This window comes from Balaenoptera acutorostrata, chromosome 1 (genome assembly GCF_949987535.1).
Source record: "Balaenoptera acutorostrata chromosome 1, mBalAcu1.1, whole genome shotgun sequence".
Lineage (NCBI taxonomy): Eukaryota > Metazoa > Chordata > Mammalia > Artiodactyla > Balaenopteridae > Balaenoptera > Balaenoptera acutorostrata.
The window spans coordinates 156,598,983-156,619,465 of record NC_080064.1 but is presented as its reverse complement, the minus strand read 5'-3'; the positions used below and the strand labels follow the sequence as shown (position 1 = coordinate 156,619,465).

The window sequence follows — 20,483 nt, the reverse complement described above, 5'->3', positions numbered from 1 at the left end:
ATATTTTGTCTGATATGAGTATTGTTACTCCAGCTTTCTTTTGATTTCCATTTGCATGGAATATCTTCTTTCGTCCCCTCACTTTCAGTCTGTATGTGTCCCTAGGTCTGAAGTGAGTCTCTTGTAGACAGCATATATACAGGTCTCGTTTTTGTATCCATTCAGCCAGTCTATGTCCTTGGTTTGGAGCCTTTAATCCATTTACATTTAAGGTAGCTATCGATATGTATGTTCCTATCACCATTTTCTTAATTGTTTTTGGTTTGTTATTGTACGTCTTTTCCTTCTCTTGTGTTTCCTGCCTACAGAAGTTTCTTTAGCATTTGTTGTAAAGCTGATTTTATGGTGCTGAATTCTCTTAGCTTTTGCTTGTCAGTAAAGGTTTTAATTTCTCTGTCAAATCTGAATGAGATCCTTGCTGGGTAGAGTAATCTTGGTTGTAGGTTTCTCCTTTTCATCACTTTAAATATGTCCTGCCACTCCCTTCTAGCTTGCAGAGTTTCTGCTGAAACATCAGCTGTTAACCTTATGGGGATTCCCTTGTATGTTATTTGTTGTTTTACCCTTGCTGCTTTTAATATTTTTTCTTTGTATTTAATTTTTGATAGTTTGATTAATATGTGTCTTGGCATGTTGGATTTATCCTGTATGGGACTCTTTGCACTTCCTTGATTTGATTGACTATTTCCTTTCCCATATTAGGGAAGTTTTCAACTATAATCTCTCAAATATTTTCTCAGTCCCTTTCTTTTCCTCTTCTTCTTCTGGGACCCCTATAATTCGAATGTTGGTGTATTTAATGTTGTCCCAGAGGTCTCTGAGACTGTCCTCATGTTTTTTCACTCTTTTTTCTTTATTCTGCTCTGTGGTGGTTATTTCCACTCTTTTACCTTCCAGGTCACTTATCCGTTCTTCTGCCTCAGTTATTGTGCTATTGATTCCTTCTAGAGAATTTTTAATTTCATTTATTGCATTGTTCATTATTGTTTGTTTGCTCTTTTGTTCTTCTAGGTCCTTGTTAAACGTTTCTTGTATTTTCTCCATTCTATTTCCAATATTTTGGATCATCTTTACTATCATTATTCTGAATTCTTTTCCAGGTAGACTGCCTATTTCCTATTCATTTGTTTGGTCTGGTGGCTTTTTACCTTGCTCCTTCATCTGCTGTGTATTTCTCTGTCTTCTTATTTTGCTTAACTTACTGTGTTTGGGGTCTCCTTTTCACAGGCTGCAGGTTCGTAGTTCCCATTGTTTTAGGTGTCTGCCCCCAGTGGGTGAGGTTGGTTCAGTGGGTTGTGTAGGCTTCCTGGTGGAGGGAACTGGTGCCTGTGTTCTGGTCGATGAGGCTATATATGGTAACTATGGGTAAAATACTATATTGTGTAACTTTACTTGTATTATTGAGCAATTCTATTTACCTCTGGCCTTACATTTTTCATCTGAAAAGCAGGCACTGGAACATTTGGTCTTGAAGCTATTCCTAATGCTAGCATTCTAGTTTTTTTTTCATTTGCCTCTTTGTATAGTTAAGTGTGAGATGTAAGTTAGTTTAAGTACATGATGTTTAAATGTACTTTTCTGTCTCCACCATTAAAAAGAGAAATAAATAAAAGATTTTATCTTTGCCAATCTACCTATGGAATATGGTTTGTAATACAATTACTTTTTAAAGCCTTCAAAAGCCAAGAGGAAACAAAATGAATATGTGATCCTTCTGAGAAATGACCTCCTTTCTGTACTTGACTGGGTTCAGAATCCCTGTGTTGGGTGTGGCACCATAGTAATGCTCTTGAGGTAACAGCCAAGTAAGAAGGTTAACTGGCAGGTGCCTGCAGAGGTAGCAGAGGTCCCAGGACCAACATAAAAAAGGTGGTTTAACTATCCTCTGTTTAGCCATTCTCTTTCAGGTTTTCACAAACAACTAACCTATACACTATCATGACAGGGGAAAGTCTTTTTTGAGCACAGTCACAGGCCCCTTCATGCTGTTACCCCCACCTCTGAAAAGCAAAATGTAAATATACCAATTTAGGAGTCAAAGGATCTTCTAACATTGTTTTATTTAATGAAGTCCCCCTCGGGTTAATGACATCCACAGACACCTCCTTCCACCTCACCACCATTCCTAAAGCTTGCAGAAGAGCTACTACAAAGCTCAAAACCTGGTCTACAAACAGTCATATTCTCCATTCTCTCCTTATTTCTTAATGGCTGTTTGACAAAATTTTTAGGGGCAGTTATAGGAACCACTAGTGTTTAAGCCCCTACTTCACTTAAAGTCTCAACTGTTGAGTTCTATTCCTTTCAGGACCTTAGGAAGTTCACAGTCCATACTCTCTCTTTGAATGCAGTCACTAAAATGATCTCAAGGCTAAGGGTTAGACAGTAGATCCACTTCATAGGTCAGCTTGCCATGCCTGATTTAGGAAAGTTTTCTCTGTAGACAGTTGTAGCTCATTCTTTTCAGAGACAAATCCTGCTTGTTCCCAGTACCTAAAATTATTAAAATCAAAATATCTCAGAACCTTCCCAGAATTGGTAAATCCACAGTGGGAGAGGATTGGCAGAGACATGTTAAATGCACTTGACAGCAACGCCAATTTATTTCACTCAGTATTTAATGGGTATTTACTATGCACCTAGTATAGGTCTAGAACTGTCTCAGCACTGGAGATACAGCAAGAAAACTATCACTGCTTCCTGGAACTTGTCCAGAAAAATAGGGAACAAGGCTCAAAGCCTTTCAAATGGAACCTCAGTTGGGTCAAATCAAAAGAAGTTAAAGAAATCTATGTGAAAGTCTTCAATTATACTTAGAATAATTTGCTGAACCTCAGCTGTAGAAATTTCACTGACTGTAATAAAGTTTCAATAAAACCCAACCCTTGAATTTAGCACCTGTAACTAGGAAACCAAAAACTACCGCTTCTTTCGTACCTTTTAAATACTCTCATGAGAAAAAAAAAAAAAGAAAAACTTACTTTCAAGACTAAAAATAGGTGGGAAACTTTTTTTCAGCTTTATTGAGATACAATTTACATAGAATATTGTGTACAGATGGTTGCAGAGAACAATAAATGAATTCTCTCTTTCACAAATAATTACCAACACTGAGTCCACAGAACATTTCTATCACTCTTTCACAACTGTAAGATTTAAATGACAATTCCCTCTCATTGTGTTTCCTTTCATTGTCTCTTTAATTATACCTCCTATAATTGTGTTATCGTGGAATGTCTGGATTTTATAACCCAAGATACTAAGGTATTTATTTTATACATCGCACCCACACTTTGGGTTTTATATGCTCTACCAAGAATTCAAAAAACTGTGTTGGTCTGGGAGGAAGAAGAAATTCCATGGTTTGTTCATCCTAGAATATCTTTAGCACTTCTCAGATAGAAAATTGTTTAAATGTATATAAAGCTTTGTAATTCCAGCTGATGCATTTGAGGTTTACAGGGAGGATCTCCATTTCCTTATCATCCTCTCATACCTTAACTCTGTGTGATACAGGTTCTGTCCCAGCCATTCTAGGAACAAAGCATTTAAAGCACAGGTTGGTTGTAAATAATTTGTTTATTTACCTGATTTGAAATGTAACATAGGGTCAAATATAGAAAGCTGAAAAGCACACAGAAAATGAAATATCCATAATCCTGTCAGCTATTAGTAAATTTTTGGAATATTGGCAGCTAATCTCTATTTATGTGTATCAATTACTACTTTTGTGTTCTTCTACTAGTCATACAGGTTTACTTATAGCTTTACAAATAAATCGTGTTCAGTCTTAATTTTCCAGCATTGTTTCCAAGATTGTTTCAACAGAAAAGTTCTCCCCCTTATGCACTTCACCTAACCAATTCTTACTCATCCCAACTCTAATGACATACATCACTTCCATGAATTTGGCAATTAATGCACCCTTGTCCTTACTTTTTACATGCATGTGTATTTCATCTTCAATAAGACACTTAGTTGCTCAAGGGCAAGGGCTCCATAGAGTTGAGGCCCAATAAGCTAATGGTCCGGTGTAGTTTAATAATTTACCTTCCCAGGGGTGCTCTCCTGGGAACACGGAAGAGACTAATTGACTTTAGCAGTTGGGAGAGCAACAGCCAAACCTTTCCTAATTCTGAAATCTATCAGGCCATGAGAAACTTCAGTAGCATACACTCAACCACGGAAACTTCAACTATTATCCCGAGTTATGACTGACTAAAGCCAAAGACTGAGAAAGGGCCCAGAAGTGCGGACAGTTTGGAGTGCCCCAGGTCCAAACTGGAGTCATGAGGGGTGTGGGCCCCACGGTGACCCACTGCCTGGGCTCTAGGTTTCTATTTTCAGGTCGATGCGCTTGATTCTTTAATCCAGCTTTCCGGAAAAGGGACAATGATGACTGCGCCAGCCCTGATTCCTTTCCACCCTTCCTGCGTAGGGTGGTAACAGTTTGTTCACGAGGAGGCGGTGAACCAGCCATTTCCCGCAAGCCGTCAGAGCTCTCCTTTAGGTCTGCAGACGGAGGAGCCAGAGACAGTCAGGGTCCGAGCTGGAGTCGCAAAGCTGCGCGCGCACACACTGGTTAGACCCAAGCCAGGGCCACGCCCGGCCTGTCCGGGGGCCCCGCCTTGCATCCCGCCCATTGGCCTCGCCAGGCCCACACTTCCGTCCCTGCTGCGGCTCAGGCCACGCCCACCTGCGTGACTGCACTTGACGCTTTGTGAGTCTGGGGATTGTTGCGTCTGGTAACTGAACTCAGATCTCTGCTGGGCTGGTCTCACGTTTCCCGCTGATCTCCCCGAAAATGATAGCGGCTTACGTATCGCACAAGGCACCTCCCGGCCGTCCCGAGAGTCCCCTTTTTACTTGGTGCTTCGCTGGGATGATTTTCGTGGCCCTAGTTCTCCTGCTACCCATATTCTCCGGTAGGAACCTGGAGAGAGTGTGCGTCCTGGCTGCGAACTAGAGCGGGTTGGGAAGCAGGCCGACTGGAACCGAGTGTGGGGGGAGCTTTGCTTTTTGTCTCTGGTCGGAGTCGCGGGGCTGGGTCCACCCGGGGTCATAAGGGGTTGGGATAGAAGGCGTGGCCACAGTGTCCCCGGGTCATGCCGTTCGGGGATCTAGGGGAGCGGGGACCACATAGTGCCCGAGGAGAAGGCTTGCTTGGTGGTGCGCACTGAGAAGTGAGGGGTGGTGGGCGCAGCTGGGGCTTACCAAGGGCCAAGCTGGGTCACTAGCAAAAGCTTGCAGGGTGTTTCTGGGACTGACTGAGCCATTTGGGGACGGAAGTGCCGACCTGGTGCTGCTGGTGACGGCTTGCTGTTGAGTGCCCAGGTGCCTGGGGATGTTGCTAGGCTGGTGCTGTGCCTGTGGGGACGATTTCCCCTATGTTCTCTGGGCGGGGAGATACTTTGCGAGCGGGGTGTTTGTGTCCGGCTGGACTGGGCTGGGGGAGCCTGCGCAGGGTGTCCCTGGTGTGTGCTTTGTAGAACTGGCCACCCAGTGGTGCCAAGTGTGGGGCAAGTAAGCTACTGCTTGCTTTGTGTGGGGCTGGGAAGCTCATGTTGTGCATGTAGCAGTCAGGTGAGAGCAGGCGCCAGGTTGGACCCCAGCTACAACCCCACCTTTAGTCCCCCTTTAGTGATGGAGGCTGTGACTTAGGATCCTGGATGCAGCAGAACTCACCACCCCTGAGCCGCATGTGGTGATGCCAGTGATACTGGCAGCAGCAAGGCACCAACAACCACAGAGGCATAAGAAGTGATAAGGTGGCCACTGGGCAACACCTCCGAAAGAGGCAGTGGAGGGTGAAAAGTGCCCACTTGCACCTCTTGCCAGAGGCAGCACGGGTAAGAGAAACCAAAGGCTTGTGCTATAGTGCCACCTGCTGGAAAACAAAAGAAAGACCTAATTTCTAACAATTATTAGAATCAAATAGGTAGGTGTTCACTACTTCAGAGGCACCGGCAGAGGAACCATGAAGCATCATTAAGCACCATCAAGCACCAGGAAGAACCACACTAACACTGTACCACAAAAAGAAAATGACAACTCCTAGAAACCAAACTTAAAGTCCCAGAATATTGTGATCTAACTCATAGAGGATTTAAAATAGCTGTCATGAAGAAACTCAATGAGCCATAAGAAAACTCAGAAAGGCAGTTCAATGAACTCAGGAATAAAATTGATGAACAGAAGGAATACTTTACCAAACGGATTAAAATTCTAAAAAAGAGCCGAATTTAAGTTCTGGAGGTGAAGGACTCAATAAATGAGATGAAGAACGCCTTAGAAAGCATTGGAGATAGAGGAGACCATATGGAAGAGAGAATTAGTGCGCTCAAAGATAGAAATCTAAAATGATACAAGTAGGAGAGGAAAGAGAAATAAGATATTTTTTAAAATGAGAAAATTCTACGAAAGCTATCCAACTTTCTTAGGTACAGCAACATTAGGGTCATGGGTATCCCAGAACAGAGGGATAGTGGGGCAGAGAATTTACTTAAAGAAACAATAACAGAATTTCCCAAAACTAGGAAAGAACTGGATATAGAATTTCATGAAGCTAAGAGAACACCTAATTACCTCAAAGAAAAAGACCTTCTCCAAGATACATATTAAAATTGTCAAAAGTCAATGACAAAGAGTTTTAAAAGGAGCCAGGGAAAAAAGGATGGTAGCCTATAAAAGAACCCCCATTAGGCTATTAGCAGGTTTCTTAGCAGAAAGTCTTCAGGCCAGTAAGGAGTAGATTGGAATTCTCAAAAATACTGAAAGATAAAAACTGTCACCCAAGAATACTTTATCCAGAAAAGTTATCATTCTGATATGAAGGAAAAATAAAAATTTTCCCAGACAAACGAAAGCTGAAGGAGTTCATCAACACTAGACCTGCCTTACAAGAAATGTTAAAAGGAACTCTTCTAACAAAACATTTAAAATATTGGTTGGCACAGGTAGTGCTTCAATTTCCTCTTTCTATAATGATTGATACCATCCCTATTGTTTTTTTTTGTTTGTTTGTTTGTTTTTCCTGTAATATTTTAATTAATTAATTTATTTATTTATTTATTATTTATGGCTGTGTTGGGTCTTCGTTTCTGTGCGAGGGCTTTCTCTAGTTGCAGCAAGTGGGGGCCACTCTTCATCGCGGTGCGCGGACCTCTCATTATGGCGGCCTCTCTTGTTGCGGAGCACAGGCTCCAGACGCGCATGCTCAGTAATTGTGGCTCACGGGCCTAGTTGCTCCGCGGCATGTGGGATCTTCCCAGACCAGGGCTCGAACCCGTGTCCTCTGCATTGGCAGGCAGATTCTCAACCACTGCGCCACCAGGGAAGCCCCCCTATTGTTTTAAGAAACAAATTCTGGAACCTTTCAGTGCCATATTTTAGGGGAAAAAAAAAACCCATGATATTTGGAGTTCACCTATGATAATGCTAAAATACCATTTCTAATCATAGCAGTAATGGAGACTGCATTCATAATAAAATAATAAAGCATAAATATTTTACATGAAATTACAAACCCTGATAAAGGGAAATGTCTGTAACTAAGCCAATGAAAAAAACATGAAAACAAGCGTAAAAACAGCAAAGAAAAAGTGATGATTTGCAGATATCTCTGGAACAGATTGGCTGAACAGTATAAAGAATTTGAATTTTGATCCAAGAGTGTAGAGAACTGATAACAATGCTCTTTCAGCTTTGGCACTAGGAACTAGAAATGCAGTGAAGAATGAGACATGGTCCTCAAGAAGGTTATAGTCTCCTAGGAAGTATAAACAATGAACAATTACAGCATGAAAAGTGCTATGAAAGAAATAAATTGGGACATCATGAGGACACCTAACCCAATTTTTTGAGTGAGAGATGTTAAGAGCCTCCAGGAAGAAGTGGCATCTAAGATGAAGCTGAAGGATGAATGGGTGAGAGGAATGGCAGGGTCTCTGGTTAAAGCTGAAGAAAAATGGTGCATGGAGGTCTAGAGTGCTACAGTAAGTTGAGTAATTTAATGGGCACTACTAGTGGAACTGAATATGGCTTAGAAGAGTGTGCAAGGGTGAACGGATATTAAAGCTCTGTTAGCCATGTCAAGGAGCCTTAGACATTATCATGAGGGCATCAGAGAGCCATTGAAATATATCTGGAGGAGGGAATGGCCAAGACGGCAGAGTAGTAAGACACGGCGCTCACCTCCTCCCACGAGCATACCAAAATTACAACTATTTACACAGCAACTATTGATGAGAACAACCTGAAGACTAGCAGAAAGATATTCTACAACTGGAGATATAAAAAAGGAACCAAAATGAGATGGGTAGGAGGGGCAGAGATGTGGTTTAGTCAAGACACATACCCCTGGGTAAGCAACCCATAAATGGTAGTTGTAATTACAATTGTCATGATTACAATCACAGATGTTCTCCCCAAGGAGTGAGGGATCTGTGCCCCACATTGGGCTCCCCAGCCCAGGGGTCCTGCACTGGGAAGACGAGCCCCCAGAACATTTGGCTTTGAAGGCCAGTGAGGCTTACTTCTGAGAGAGCCAGGGGGCTCTAGGAAATATAGACTTCACTCTTTAAGGATGCACACAAAACCTCACATGCTTCAGGACCCAGGGCACAAGCAGTAATTTGAAATGAGCCTGGGTCAGACCCACTGGCTGATCTTGGAGAGCTTCACAAAGAGGCAGGAAGCAGTGGAGATATAGGTACTGGCAGTAATCATTTTGGGGGGCTTATCCCACTATGAGGACACTGGTGCTGTCAGGTACCATTTTAGAATCCTCTCACTTGCTTATTAGTGCTGGGACCTGTCCCTGCCCACCAGACAGTCAGCACCAGGTCTGGGACACCCCAGGCCAAGCAGCTAGTTAGTTGGGGACATAGTCCCACCTACCATCAGGCTGGCTGTCATATGACACCCAGAGTCCCTAGCCACCCCAAGACCCAGTCTTACCCACCAGAGGAATAAAGACCCAGGCTTACCCAAGAGTGGGCCAACAATAACCCCAGGACCCCTGTTACCCCACAGCCAGATATGGAACTGGACCTTGTCTGCCAGCAGGCCAACACTAGACCCATGACCTGACCTCACCCACCAGAGGATGGACACCAGCCCTGGGAGCCCCTGAACCAAAGCCCCACCCACTAGTGTGTTAACACCAACTCCAGGACCCCTAGGGCCTTGCAGCCAGAGACCCTGGGACCTGGTCCTGCCCACCAGAGCCAGCACTTGTGCCAAGACCCACAGGGTTCCAGCCCACCAGCAAGCTGACACAACCTCCAAGTCACGTTGGGCCCCTCAGCCAGCCATGTTAGGAACTGAACTCACCCATCAACCAACCAGCACCAGCTGTGGAACCCACCTGGGCCATGGTCCCATCCACCAGCAGGCTAACACTAGTCCTGGGGCCCCTGGCCTTGCAGCCTGCTACCCTGAGACCAGGTTCTACCCCGCCCCCACAACAGGGCTCCACATCCAGCCACTTTGTGATCTGGCCCCACCTATCAATGGGCTGGCGCCAGGACGGGGATTCTCCTGGCCATGCAGCCAACCATGCCAGGACCCAGACCTACACACCAGTGGCTGGCAGCCTCAACACAAAACAGAGCAGGGGCCAACCTTCCTGCAAGCACATACACAGCAGTCAGCTAACCACAGCAGATGTACCCACACAGTCCACATAGAAGGCACTCCTAGTGTATATAAATCTGGTGACCAGAGGGTAGTGTGCTGCTGAACCCCATAGGATGTCTCCTATATAAGGTCACTTCTCCAGGTTGGAAAACATAACAACCAAACATATAGAAATAAAATCAACAGATTAGGCAAAATGAGGCAACGGAAGAATACATTCCAAACAGCAAAACAAGATAAGTTCCCTGAAGAAGAACTAAGTGAAGTGGAGATAAGCAATCTACCTGATAACAAGTTTGAGGTAATGATCAGGAAGGTGCTCAAGATACTTGGGAGAAGAATGGATGAACAGAGTGAGAAGTTTTTAACAAAGAGTTAGAAAATACAAACAACCAAACAGAAATGAAGAATACAATAACTGAAATAAAGAATACACTAGAAGGAATCAACAGTAGATTAGATGATACAGAGGAACTGATCAGCAAACTAGATGACAGAGTAATGGAAATTACTCAAGCTGAACAGAGAAAAGGAAAAGGAATTTTAAAAAATAAGGACAGTTTAAGAGACCTCTGGGACAACATTAAGGGTAATAACATTTGCCTAATAGTAGTCCCAGAAGGACAAGAGACAGAGAGAAATGGGAGAGAGCAGATTTGAAGACAAAATAACTGAAAACTTGCCTAACCTTGGAAAGGAAACAGTCTTCCAGATCCAGGAAGCACAGAGTCCCAAACAAGATCAACCCAAGAGGACCACAAGACACGTTTTACTTAAAGTGTCAAAATTAAAATAGTAAAAGCAGCATGGGAAAAGCAACAGTTTACATACACGGGAACTCCCATACGGCTGTCAGCTGACTTTTTAGCAGAAACTCTGCAGGCCTGAAAGGAGTGGAAGGATATATGAAAAGTGATAACAGGAAAAAACCCTACAGCCAAGAATAGTCTACCTGGCAAGGCTATCATTTATATTTTAAGGAAAGATCAAAAGTTTTACAGACAAGCAAAATCTTAAAAAGTTCAGCATCATGAAACCAGCTTTATAATAAATGTAAAAGGGATTCCTCTCAGCAGAAAAGAACAGGCCACAAGTAGAAACAGAAAAATTATGAAAGAAAAAATCTCATTGATAAAGGCAAATATACAGTAAATGTAGTAAATCGACCACTTATAAAGATAGTAGGACGATTAAAAGACAAAAAGGGTTAAATCATCTATATTCATAATAAGAAATTAAGACATACAAGAAACAAAAGGATGTCAAAAACAGAAGATGTGGAGGGGGGAATAAAAGTGCAATGTTATTAAAATGCACCAAACTTGAGAAATCAGTTACTTAAAATAATCATATATATATATAATATATACATAATATATTATATATATGATTTTATAATATATATAATCATATATAATATAATTTAAGTATATAATATATATTGTACATATCTTATATATTAATATATAATATATAATTATATAATATATTTATATATAATTATATATAATATATAATATATATAATTGTATATTAAATATATAATATTCATATATTATATTATATATGATTATACATTATATGCTATAGATAAACATACATAATATATGTATTTAATATATATTATAATATTTATATTAATATATTAACATATAATAAATATATAATATATATTTAATATAATATATGTTATATATATTACATATAATATATAATATAATATTTGTTAAATGTATTATATATAATATGTATATTGTATTATAATATATATTAAATATATTATATATATTAAATATATATTATATTAATATATTAATATATATTATATTATATTATATATTATATTATGATATATATTACTATATAATAAATATTATAATATAATATGCTATATATTATATTAATATATATAATATATTTATTATATAGTATGCTAATATATAATATTAATATATATTATATATATTAATATTATATAATATATATATGTGGCTATATACAAAATGGAAAGTTACTCAGCCATAAAAAAAAATAATGAAATCTTGCCATTAGCAGCATCATGAATGGAACTATAGGGTATTATGATAAGTGAAATAAGTCAGACAGAGAAAGACAAATAATGTATGATTTCTCTTCTATGTGGGTCTAAAAAAGTAAAACATAAACAAACTAAAATAAACAAAAATAGAGTCATAGAGAACAAACAGTTTGTTTCTTGGGGGCAGGGGGTAGGAGAGAAATAGGTGAGAGAGATTAAGAGTTATAAACTTTCAGTTACAAAATAAATGAGTCACAGGTATAAAATGTACAGTGTGGGGAATACAGTCAATTTATGTAATATCTTTGTATGGTGACAAATTGTAACTACACTTTGTGATGATCATTTTGAAATGTATGGAAATATCAAATCACTGTGTTGTGTAACAGGAACTGGCATTGTTTTGTAGGTCAATTATACTTTAAAAACAAACAAACCTATAGAAAAAGAGATTAGATTTGTGGTCATCAGAGATGTAGGGTTGGGGGAGGGAGAATTAGATGAAGGCAGAGATAAAGTACAAGTTTCCAGTTAAAAGGTAAATAAGTACTAGGTATGTAGTGTACAACATGATAAATATAATTAGCAATCTGTCCCTTATATATAACAGCAGTCAAGAGAGTAAATCCTAAGTTCTCATCACAAGGAAAACATTTTTAAAATTATTTATTTAATTTTATATCTGTATAAGGTGATGAGTGTTCACTAAACCTATTGTGGTAATCATTTCATGATGTATGTAAGTCAAATCATTATGCTGTACACCTTAAACTTATACAGTGCTGTATGTCGATTATATCTCAATGAAACTGGAATTTTTTTTAAAAAAGTATCTGACTAGAGCCTTGGTCATAAGTGTCATGTCAGTATGACTCTGGTGGCAATGTGGAAATGAACTGAATGAAAGGTGGCGAGACCGGTAAGGAGACCTACTCAGAAACTTATATATGGCTTATAAATGAGTGGGAATTGAGAAATAAAATTGATAGGTTAGATGCAAGAGTCTGCCTTTGAGAAAGGAAAGAAAGTTTTAAAATAGGTAACGCGAATGACCCCTGTCATGGCAGACCCACCTCTGAGCATTCAAACTCCTCGGTATATATTTTTATTGTCTTTCTGCCTCATTTCACCTAGTTACCATCATACTTTTATACATGTTAAAGTTCCAAGGAAGTAAGTTAACCATGTAGAGGGGTGAATTCAAAATACCTTATCTGGCATCTTCCGTAAACATGAAGCCTTTCTCCCAAGCCTGTGCCTAGGCCTACCTACAAAGAAAGGCAAACTGAGAGAAAGTAAAAAATAATAATGTATTATTTCTGAAGACAATGTATTGCTTGGCATTTAGTATTCTTCCTTTGCAACTGATGTTCCTTTACATCTGCAATCCAGTTTCATCTCCCCCACCAACTAAAACTGTGTTTACGTGGCACATTTTCCAAGTTTGATAAAAAGATGTTCAGTGTTGTAGGATACAGATGTTCTTGCTTGCAAGCATTGTACCAGCCTTTTAAAAAGTTAATTTGTATAAGCATGGACATTAGTTTCAATAATTTTTTGTTTTGATATTCATTTAAAAAGAAATAGTTTGTATAGACAGTGAGAGAGAGGTTGGGATGGTCAGGTTTCATTGAGGTTCCACTTTTGGTCAGAGACCATGATTTTCTGAAGGTACCACCTGGGCAGGGATGTGGGTGTGTGCTTGACTCAGAGAGTTACTTTTAATTTTTGCAAGCAGGTAGAGAGTGCTTGCATAATTTTTGTTAAGTGTACAGAAGGTGAACAGTTCTCTTCATCTGTAGTAGAGACTATTTCACTTTCCTGAAACTTATCTGGAAAATTGGGGAATTTTCTGAATTCAGCCTATCATATTATATAATGGCATCTATTGTTAAAGTATAGCATTGCAGCCTAATAATAATTATATTGTAAAATATCTAGAAAAACTTAGTCAAAATACTATTTTTCTGAAGCTGGGAATGTTTAGTTTGAAAATCCTCACAGGAAAAAGACTTCAGTAATCTGAATAAGAGAAGAAATTCAATGATTAAAAAGGTATGATATTGGACCTGATTATTACAGTGTATAAAGCTTGTAATCAACTGGTTGCCAAAGCAAACATTCTAAACTGCACATAGTTGAAAGCATGTCTTTCATGATGCATGTTAGTGGGAAGAAATAATTCAAGTTAGTTGAATGGATTAAACCATTCAATTGACATTTCCATATGGAGCACTGTATGTGAGAGTCATATCAGGAATTCTTTCTTCATAATACCCTTTTGAGATAGTTACTGAAATCGAATGCATAAGACAAAGGACACTTGTATAATTTAATTATGGGCATGCTGTTAACTTGATGTTTTTCTTGGTTCCAGGAAATTCTAGAATGATGTTATACATTTGTATGTAGAATGGAGTTATATAGCATTTCTAGCTCAATTTTTTCCTATTGTAAAATGAGAATGTATGGCTCAGAGTATTCAGTAAATTTAATGTTATTAATAAAATTCAACACTATAAAAACCTTTAAACAATGTTTTTAATAACTACATCTTTTTGTTTGCCTTTTGCTTTTTTTGGGCAGTTGATTGAGGAGCATTCATATATCAAGATCAGCATAGTGGAAAACATTTTGCCAGTAGGTGGATATCAGGACATGGAGTAAATGAAATGTTGGACAGAGCATCAAGAGAGGAGTTTAGAATTTAGAATATGATGTAAAAGGGGGGTAACATTTCACTTGTTTAGAGTTCTCCCTCTCTCTCTTTTTTTTTTTGTTTTACAATGTTGTGTTAGTTTCTGCTGTCCAGCAAAGTGAAGTAGAGTTCCTTGTGCTATAGGGCAGGTTCTCATTAGTTATCTATTTTATACATATTAGTGTATATATGTCAATCCCAATCTCCCAATTCATCCCACCCCCCACTTCCCCCCTTGGTATCCATACTTTTGTTCTCTACATTGGTGTCTCTATTTCTGCATTTCAAACTGGTTCATCTGTACCATTTTTCTAGAATCCACATATATGCGTTAATATATGATATTTGTTTTTCTGTTTCTGACTTACTTCACTCTGTATGACAGTCTCTAGGTCCATCCACGTCTCTACAAATGACCCAATTTCATTCCTTTATATGGCTGAGTAATATTCCATTGTATATATGTACCACATCTTCTTTTATTTTTTATTTATTTATTTTAAAAAAATGTTTACATCTTTATTAGAGTATAAGTGCTTTACAGAGGTGTGTCAATTTCTGCTTTATAACGAAGTGAATCAGTTATACATATACATATGTTCCCATATCTCTTCCCTCTTGCATCTCCCTCCCTCCCACCCTCCCTATCCCACCCCTCTAGGTGGTCACAAAGCACCAAGCTGATCTCCCTGTGCTATGTGGCTGCTTCCCACTAGCTATCTATTTTACGTTTGGTAGTGTATATATGTCCATGCCACTCTCTCACTTTGTCCCAGCTTACCCATCCCCCTCCCCATATCCTCAAGTCCATTCTCTAGTAGGACTGTGTCTCTATTCCCGTCTTACCCCTAAGTTCTTCATGACCTTTTTTTTTTTTTTCTTAGATTCCATATATATGTGTTAGCATACGGTATTTGTTTTTCTCTTTCTGACTTACTTTATTTTGTATGACAGACTCTAGGTCCATCCACCTCACTACAGATATCTCAATTTCATTTCTTTTTATGGCTGAGTAATATTCCATTGTATATATGTGCCACATCTTCTTTATCCATTCATCCGATGATGGACACTTAGGTTGCTTCCATGTCCTGGCTATTGTAAATAGAGCTGCAATGAACATTTTGTACCACATCTTCTTCATCCATTTATCTGTCGATGGACAGTTAGGTTGTTTCCATGACCAGGCTATTGAAAATAGTGCTGCAATGAACATTGGGGTGCATGTGTCTTCTTGAATTATGGTATTCTCTGAGTATATGCAGTAGTGGGATTGGTGGGTCATATGGTAATTCTATTTTTAGTTTTTTAAGGAACCTCCATACTGTTCTCCATAATGGCTGTATCAATTTACATTCCCACCAACAGTGCAAGAGCATTCCCTTTTCTCCACACCCTCTCCAGCATTTATTGTTTGTAGATTTTCTGTTGGTGCCCATTCTAACTGGTGTGAGGTGATACCTCATTGTAGTTTTTTTGTTTTGTTTTTGTTTTTGTTTTTTTAACATCTTTATTGGAGTATAATTGTGTTACAATGTTGTGTTAGTTTCTGCTGTATAACAAAGTGAATCAGCTATATGTATACATATATCCCCATATCCCCTCCCTCTTGCGTCTCCCTCCCACCCTCCCTATCCCACCTCTCTAGGTGGTCACAAAGCACCGAGCTGATCTCCCTGTGCGATGAAACTGCTTCCCACTAACTATCTATTTTACATATGGTAGTGCATATATGTCGATACTACTCCCTCACTTCATCCCAGCTTACCCTTACCCCTCCCCTTGTCCTCAAGTCCATCCTCCACATCTGTGTCTTTATTCCTGTCCTGCCCTTATGTTCATCAGAACCTTTTTTTTTTTAGATTCCATATATATGTTTTAGCATATGGTATTTGTTTTTCTCTTTCTGACTTACTTCACTCTGTATGACAGACTCTAGGTCCATCCACCTCACTACAAATGACTCAATTTTGTTTCTTTTAATGGCTGAGTTATATTCCATTGTATATACGTGCCACATCTTCTTTATCCATTCATCTGTTGATGGACACTTAGGTTACTTCTATGTCCTGGCTATTGTAAATAGAGTTGCAATGAACATTAGGTGGGGTGCATGTGTCTTTTTGAATTAAGATTTCCTCAGGGTATATGCCCAGTAGTGGGATTGCTGGGTTGTATGGTAGATCTATTTTTAGTTTTTTAAGGAACCTCCATATTGTTCTCCATAGTGGCTGTATCAATTTACATTCCCACCAACAGTGCAAGAGGGTTCCCTTTTCTCCACACCCTCTCCAGCATTTATTGTTTGTAGATTTTTTAATGATGGCCATTCTGACCGGTGTGAGGTGATACCTCATTGTAGTTTTGATTTGCATTTCTCTAATGATTAGTGATGTTGAGCATCCTTTCATGTGTTTGTTGACAATCTGTATATCTTCTTTGGAGAAATGTCTATTTAAGTCTTCTGACCATTTTTGGATTGGGTTGTTTGTTTTTTTGATATTGAGCTGCATGAGCTGCTTGTATATTTTGGAGATTAATCCTTTGTCAGTTGCTTCATTTGCAAATATTTTCTCCCATTCTGAGGGTTTTCTTTTCATCTTGTTTATGGTTTCCTTTGCTGTGCAAAAGTTTTTAAGTTTCATTAGGTCCCATTTGTTTATTTTTGTTTTTATTTCCATTTCTCTAGCAGGTGGGTCAAAAAGGATCTTGCTGTGATTTATGTCATAGAGTATTCTGCCTATGTTTTCCTCTAAGAGTTTGATAGTGTCTGGCCTTACATTTAGGTCTTTAATCCATTTTGAGTTTATTTTTGTGTATGGTGTTAGGGAGTGTTCTAATTTCATTCTTTTACATGTAGCTGTCCAGTTTTCCCAGCATAACTTATTGAAGAGGCTGTCTTTTCTCCATTGTATATTCTTGCTTCCTTTATCTCATTGTAGTTTTGATTTGCATTCCTCTAACAATTAGTGATGTTGAGCAGCTTTTCATGTGCCTCTTGGCCATCTGCATGTCTTTTTTGGAGAATGTCTGTTTAGGTCTTCTGCTCATTTTTGGATTTGGTTGTTTGTTTTTTTGATATTGAGCTGCATGAGCTGTTTGTATATTTTGGAGATCAATCCTTTGTTGATTGGTTTGCAAATATTTTCTCCCATTCTGAGGGTTGTCTTTTCATCTTGCTTATGGTTTCCTTTGCTGTGCAAAAGCTTTTAAGTTTCATTAGGTCCCATTTGTTTATTTTTGTTTTTATTTCCATTACTCTATGAGGTGGGTCAAAAAAGATGTAGCTGTGATTTTTGTCAAAGAGTGTTCTTCCTATGTTTTCCTTTAAGAGTTTTATAGTGTCTGGCCTTACATTTAGGTCTTTAATCCATTTTGAGGTTTTTTGTGTGTGTATGGTGTTAGGGCACATTCTAATTTCATTATTTTACATGTAGAGTTCTCTCAATGTGAAGACCGAGATCCAGGGAGTAAGAAAGAAAAGATTCCTCAAGGATCAAAATAGGTCTATTTCCCTTCTCCTTAGGTCCTTAACCTTATAGGAGATGCCTCTGCATTCTTTTAGCCCTTTAGGACTTTATTTGATTTGTCTCCATTATATTATTGAATTTTCTATCAGATTTATAAGGTTTTCAAGTGCACAGACAATTAAAAGGAAGAGAACTTGCTGAAGCAGGAATGACATTTTCTAGGGAAGAACCCCCACAAACAAAGGCCAGAAGTAAAAAATTCTAAAAGCATAACAACATAGCAGCTTTACTGTCAGGATATATTGTATAAACAGCCCAAACGGCTACTTCAGGGAACTTCTAAGGGAATGCATGATCCAGTAATCAGTGAAGGGAGATTAAATTATGTTTACAGTAATGTCCAAGAAACCAATTTTTTATGTAAGGCTGTTCAAAGTAATAAAATTTGGTATTTAAAGGGTGTCCAGGGGCTTCCCTGGTGGCGCAGTGGTTGAGAATCTGCCTGCCAATGCAGGGGACACGGGTTCGAGCCCTGGTCTGGGAAGATCCCACATGCCACGGAGCAACTAGGCCCGTGAGCCACAATTACTGAGCCTGCGCGTCTGGAGCCTGTGCTCCGCAACAACAGAGGCCGCGATAGTGAGAGGCCCGTGCACCACGATGAAGAGTGGCCCCCGCTTGCCACAGCTAGGGAAAGCCCTTGCACAGAAACGAAGACCCAACACAGCCAAAAATAAATAAATAGAACCATTTGCATTCACATCTCTCTGCAAAATACTTATTTAAAAAAAGGGTGTCCATTTATTTATAAAATGCTCAATTCATTAATATGAAACAAATAAAAGGAAGTCATATTTTTAAATATTTTACTCCATATTTATTTTTATCTATGAAATCCACAATGCTTATTTGATATTTACCTCTTACCATAGCATTTCTTGAGCACCCAGTGTGTAGAGAGTGTAGTACAAAAAGAAGGCATATGATCCCTGCCCTCTAGGACCTTGCATTCTGAGAGGAAACTGAGCCTGACGTGACAAGTGCTTGTGTTTCAAACTGTGGAAGAGTAATCTGAGCAGAGTGCTATATACTATAGAAAAGAGGAGAGGTGAGTTTTGGATTTGGAAGGAAGTGGGGAAGGATACATACATATAAATATATTTTAAAACCAAAAACACTGTTATCTCTTCAATTTAGTGTTGAATGAAAGTTCACCTTATTTCTCAACAAACCAAAAGCTAATAGATTGTTATTTAAAGTAAGCAAGGTACATCCTTTGATACTACTACCACTTAGGTAAAAGCATGGGACAGTCATTTAAAATCTTGCCAAGAATCTATTTATTCCATACTACTTACCAGATGTCAGGCCACAGTCCCTGGCTGATGAAGGAGATAAAGTACTTTATTTTCATGTTCTTATTCTCTCCTACTTAGATGCCTGTGGTGATCCACCAAGATTTGAAACTATGAGGCTCCAGGGTGCCCCAAAACCCAATTATAGTCCTGGGGAAACTATACACTATGAATGTCGCCTAGGTTTCCAGCCCATGGCTCCTCCTCTTCCCCCCTCTGCTGTTTGTCAGGATGATAATACATGGTCACCTCTCCAGGAGGCCTGTACAAGTAAGTAAACAAAAAAAAATTGTTTTATGTCTCTGGAAATTTTCACACATTTTAGCATGCATATTCCACTAGTGCAATGATGGTTTTCTCATGTGAATATAGGTTTTAGATTGAAATGCATTTTTTCAGGCTTTGAGAAATCCCCAAGGAATCTTTTTCTTGGCAATTGGTTGCCTGGGTAAATATGAATCATATTTGGCCATATAATAAGGAAAAAATAACAAATGAATAATAAGATTCCCATGAATTCTAACAAGCAATGTCAAATTTTGAATTTGATTTAAATCTATTTTTGAAATTGGTATAAACCAACATATTTGAATATTTTCTTTTAGGAAAATTGTGTCCTAATCTAGGAGATCCTGTAAATGGCCAAGTTAACTATGTAAATGGAAGTACTATGTTTGGTTCACAAGCTCACTATTTTTGTAATGAGGGGTAAGTAAGATGCTCCTTAGCGGAAATAAGGTTAAGTGTTACTAATTCCATTTTTGTTTTGCTCCTCTTCTTAAGCATTCCTGTAAATTTGATTTCATTTTGCTTTCTATGTGACAAGTTGTACTTGTAGCCAAGCAACTCTTGTTTTTATGAAGACTTAAAAGATGTGTAATTAGAAAGAAGTTTAAATTGAAACAAAGTAAAACTGTATAACTTACTATATGTAATAATAAGCCTATTGTATGTATTTAAGATGTAGTAATCATGGTAACTTTATTTTTGAAAATAAAGAGTACCCTGTTTAAAATTATCAGTTCTCAGAGTTTAAGTAGGGCTTATGGAAATAAGAGGTAGAATTGCCAACCAAATTTACTCATATTGAGATAATCTGTAGTTTTACAAGATCCAAATTGATCTGCCTAACCTGGACGATAATGTTGATCATGATCTCTTAGTTGGAAAAACTTATTTTTAAGACTGATACAAGGGAGTGAAGCATCTCAAAAAGAGGTACTGAGCCTTTAATAATAACTTTTGTTCTACAGAGCTCCTTTAATAGTATATATTGGGTATAC

General features: G+C 38.6%; 1 protein-coding gene across 1 annotated transcript in view; it reads left to right on the top strand.

Moving 5' to 3' along the window:
* Nucleotides 1-4,776: 4,776 nt before the first annotated feature.
* The window catches only part of LOC103016259 (membrane cofactor protein-like), a 37,020-nt gene continuing 21,313 nt past the window's right edge, over nucleotides 4,777-20,483 (top strand). Inside the window, exons 1-3 of the mRNA XM_057528118.1 lie at nucleotides 4,777-4,925; nucleotides 19,282-19,470; nucleotides 19,806-19,908. Of these exons, the coding sequence (XP_057384101.1) occupies nucleotides 4,805-4,925; nucleotides 19,282-19,470; nucleotides 19,806-19,908 (413 nt within the window). The 5' untranslated portion in view covers nucleotides 4,777-4,804. The remainder of the gene's footprint in view (nucleotides 4,926-19,281; nucleotides 19,471-19,805; nucleotides 19,909-20,483) is intronic.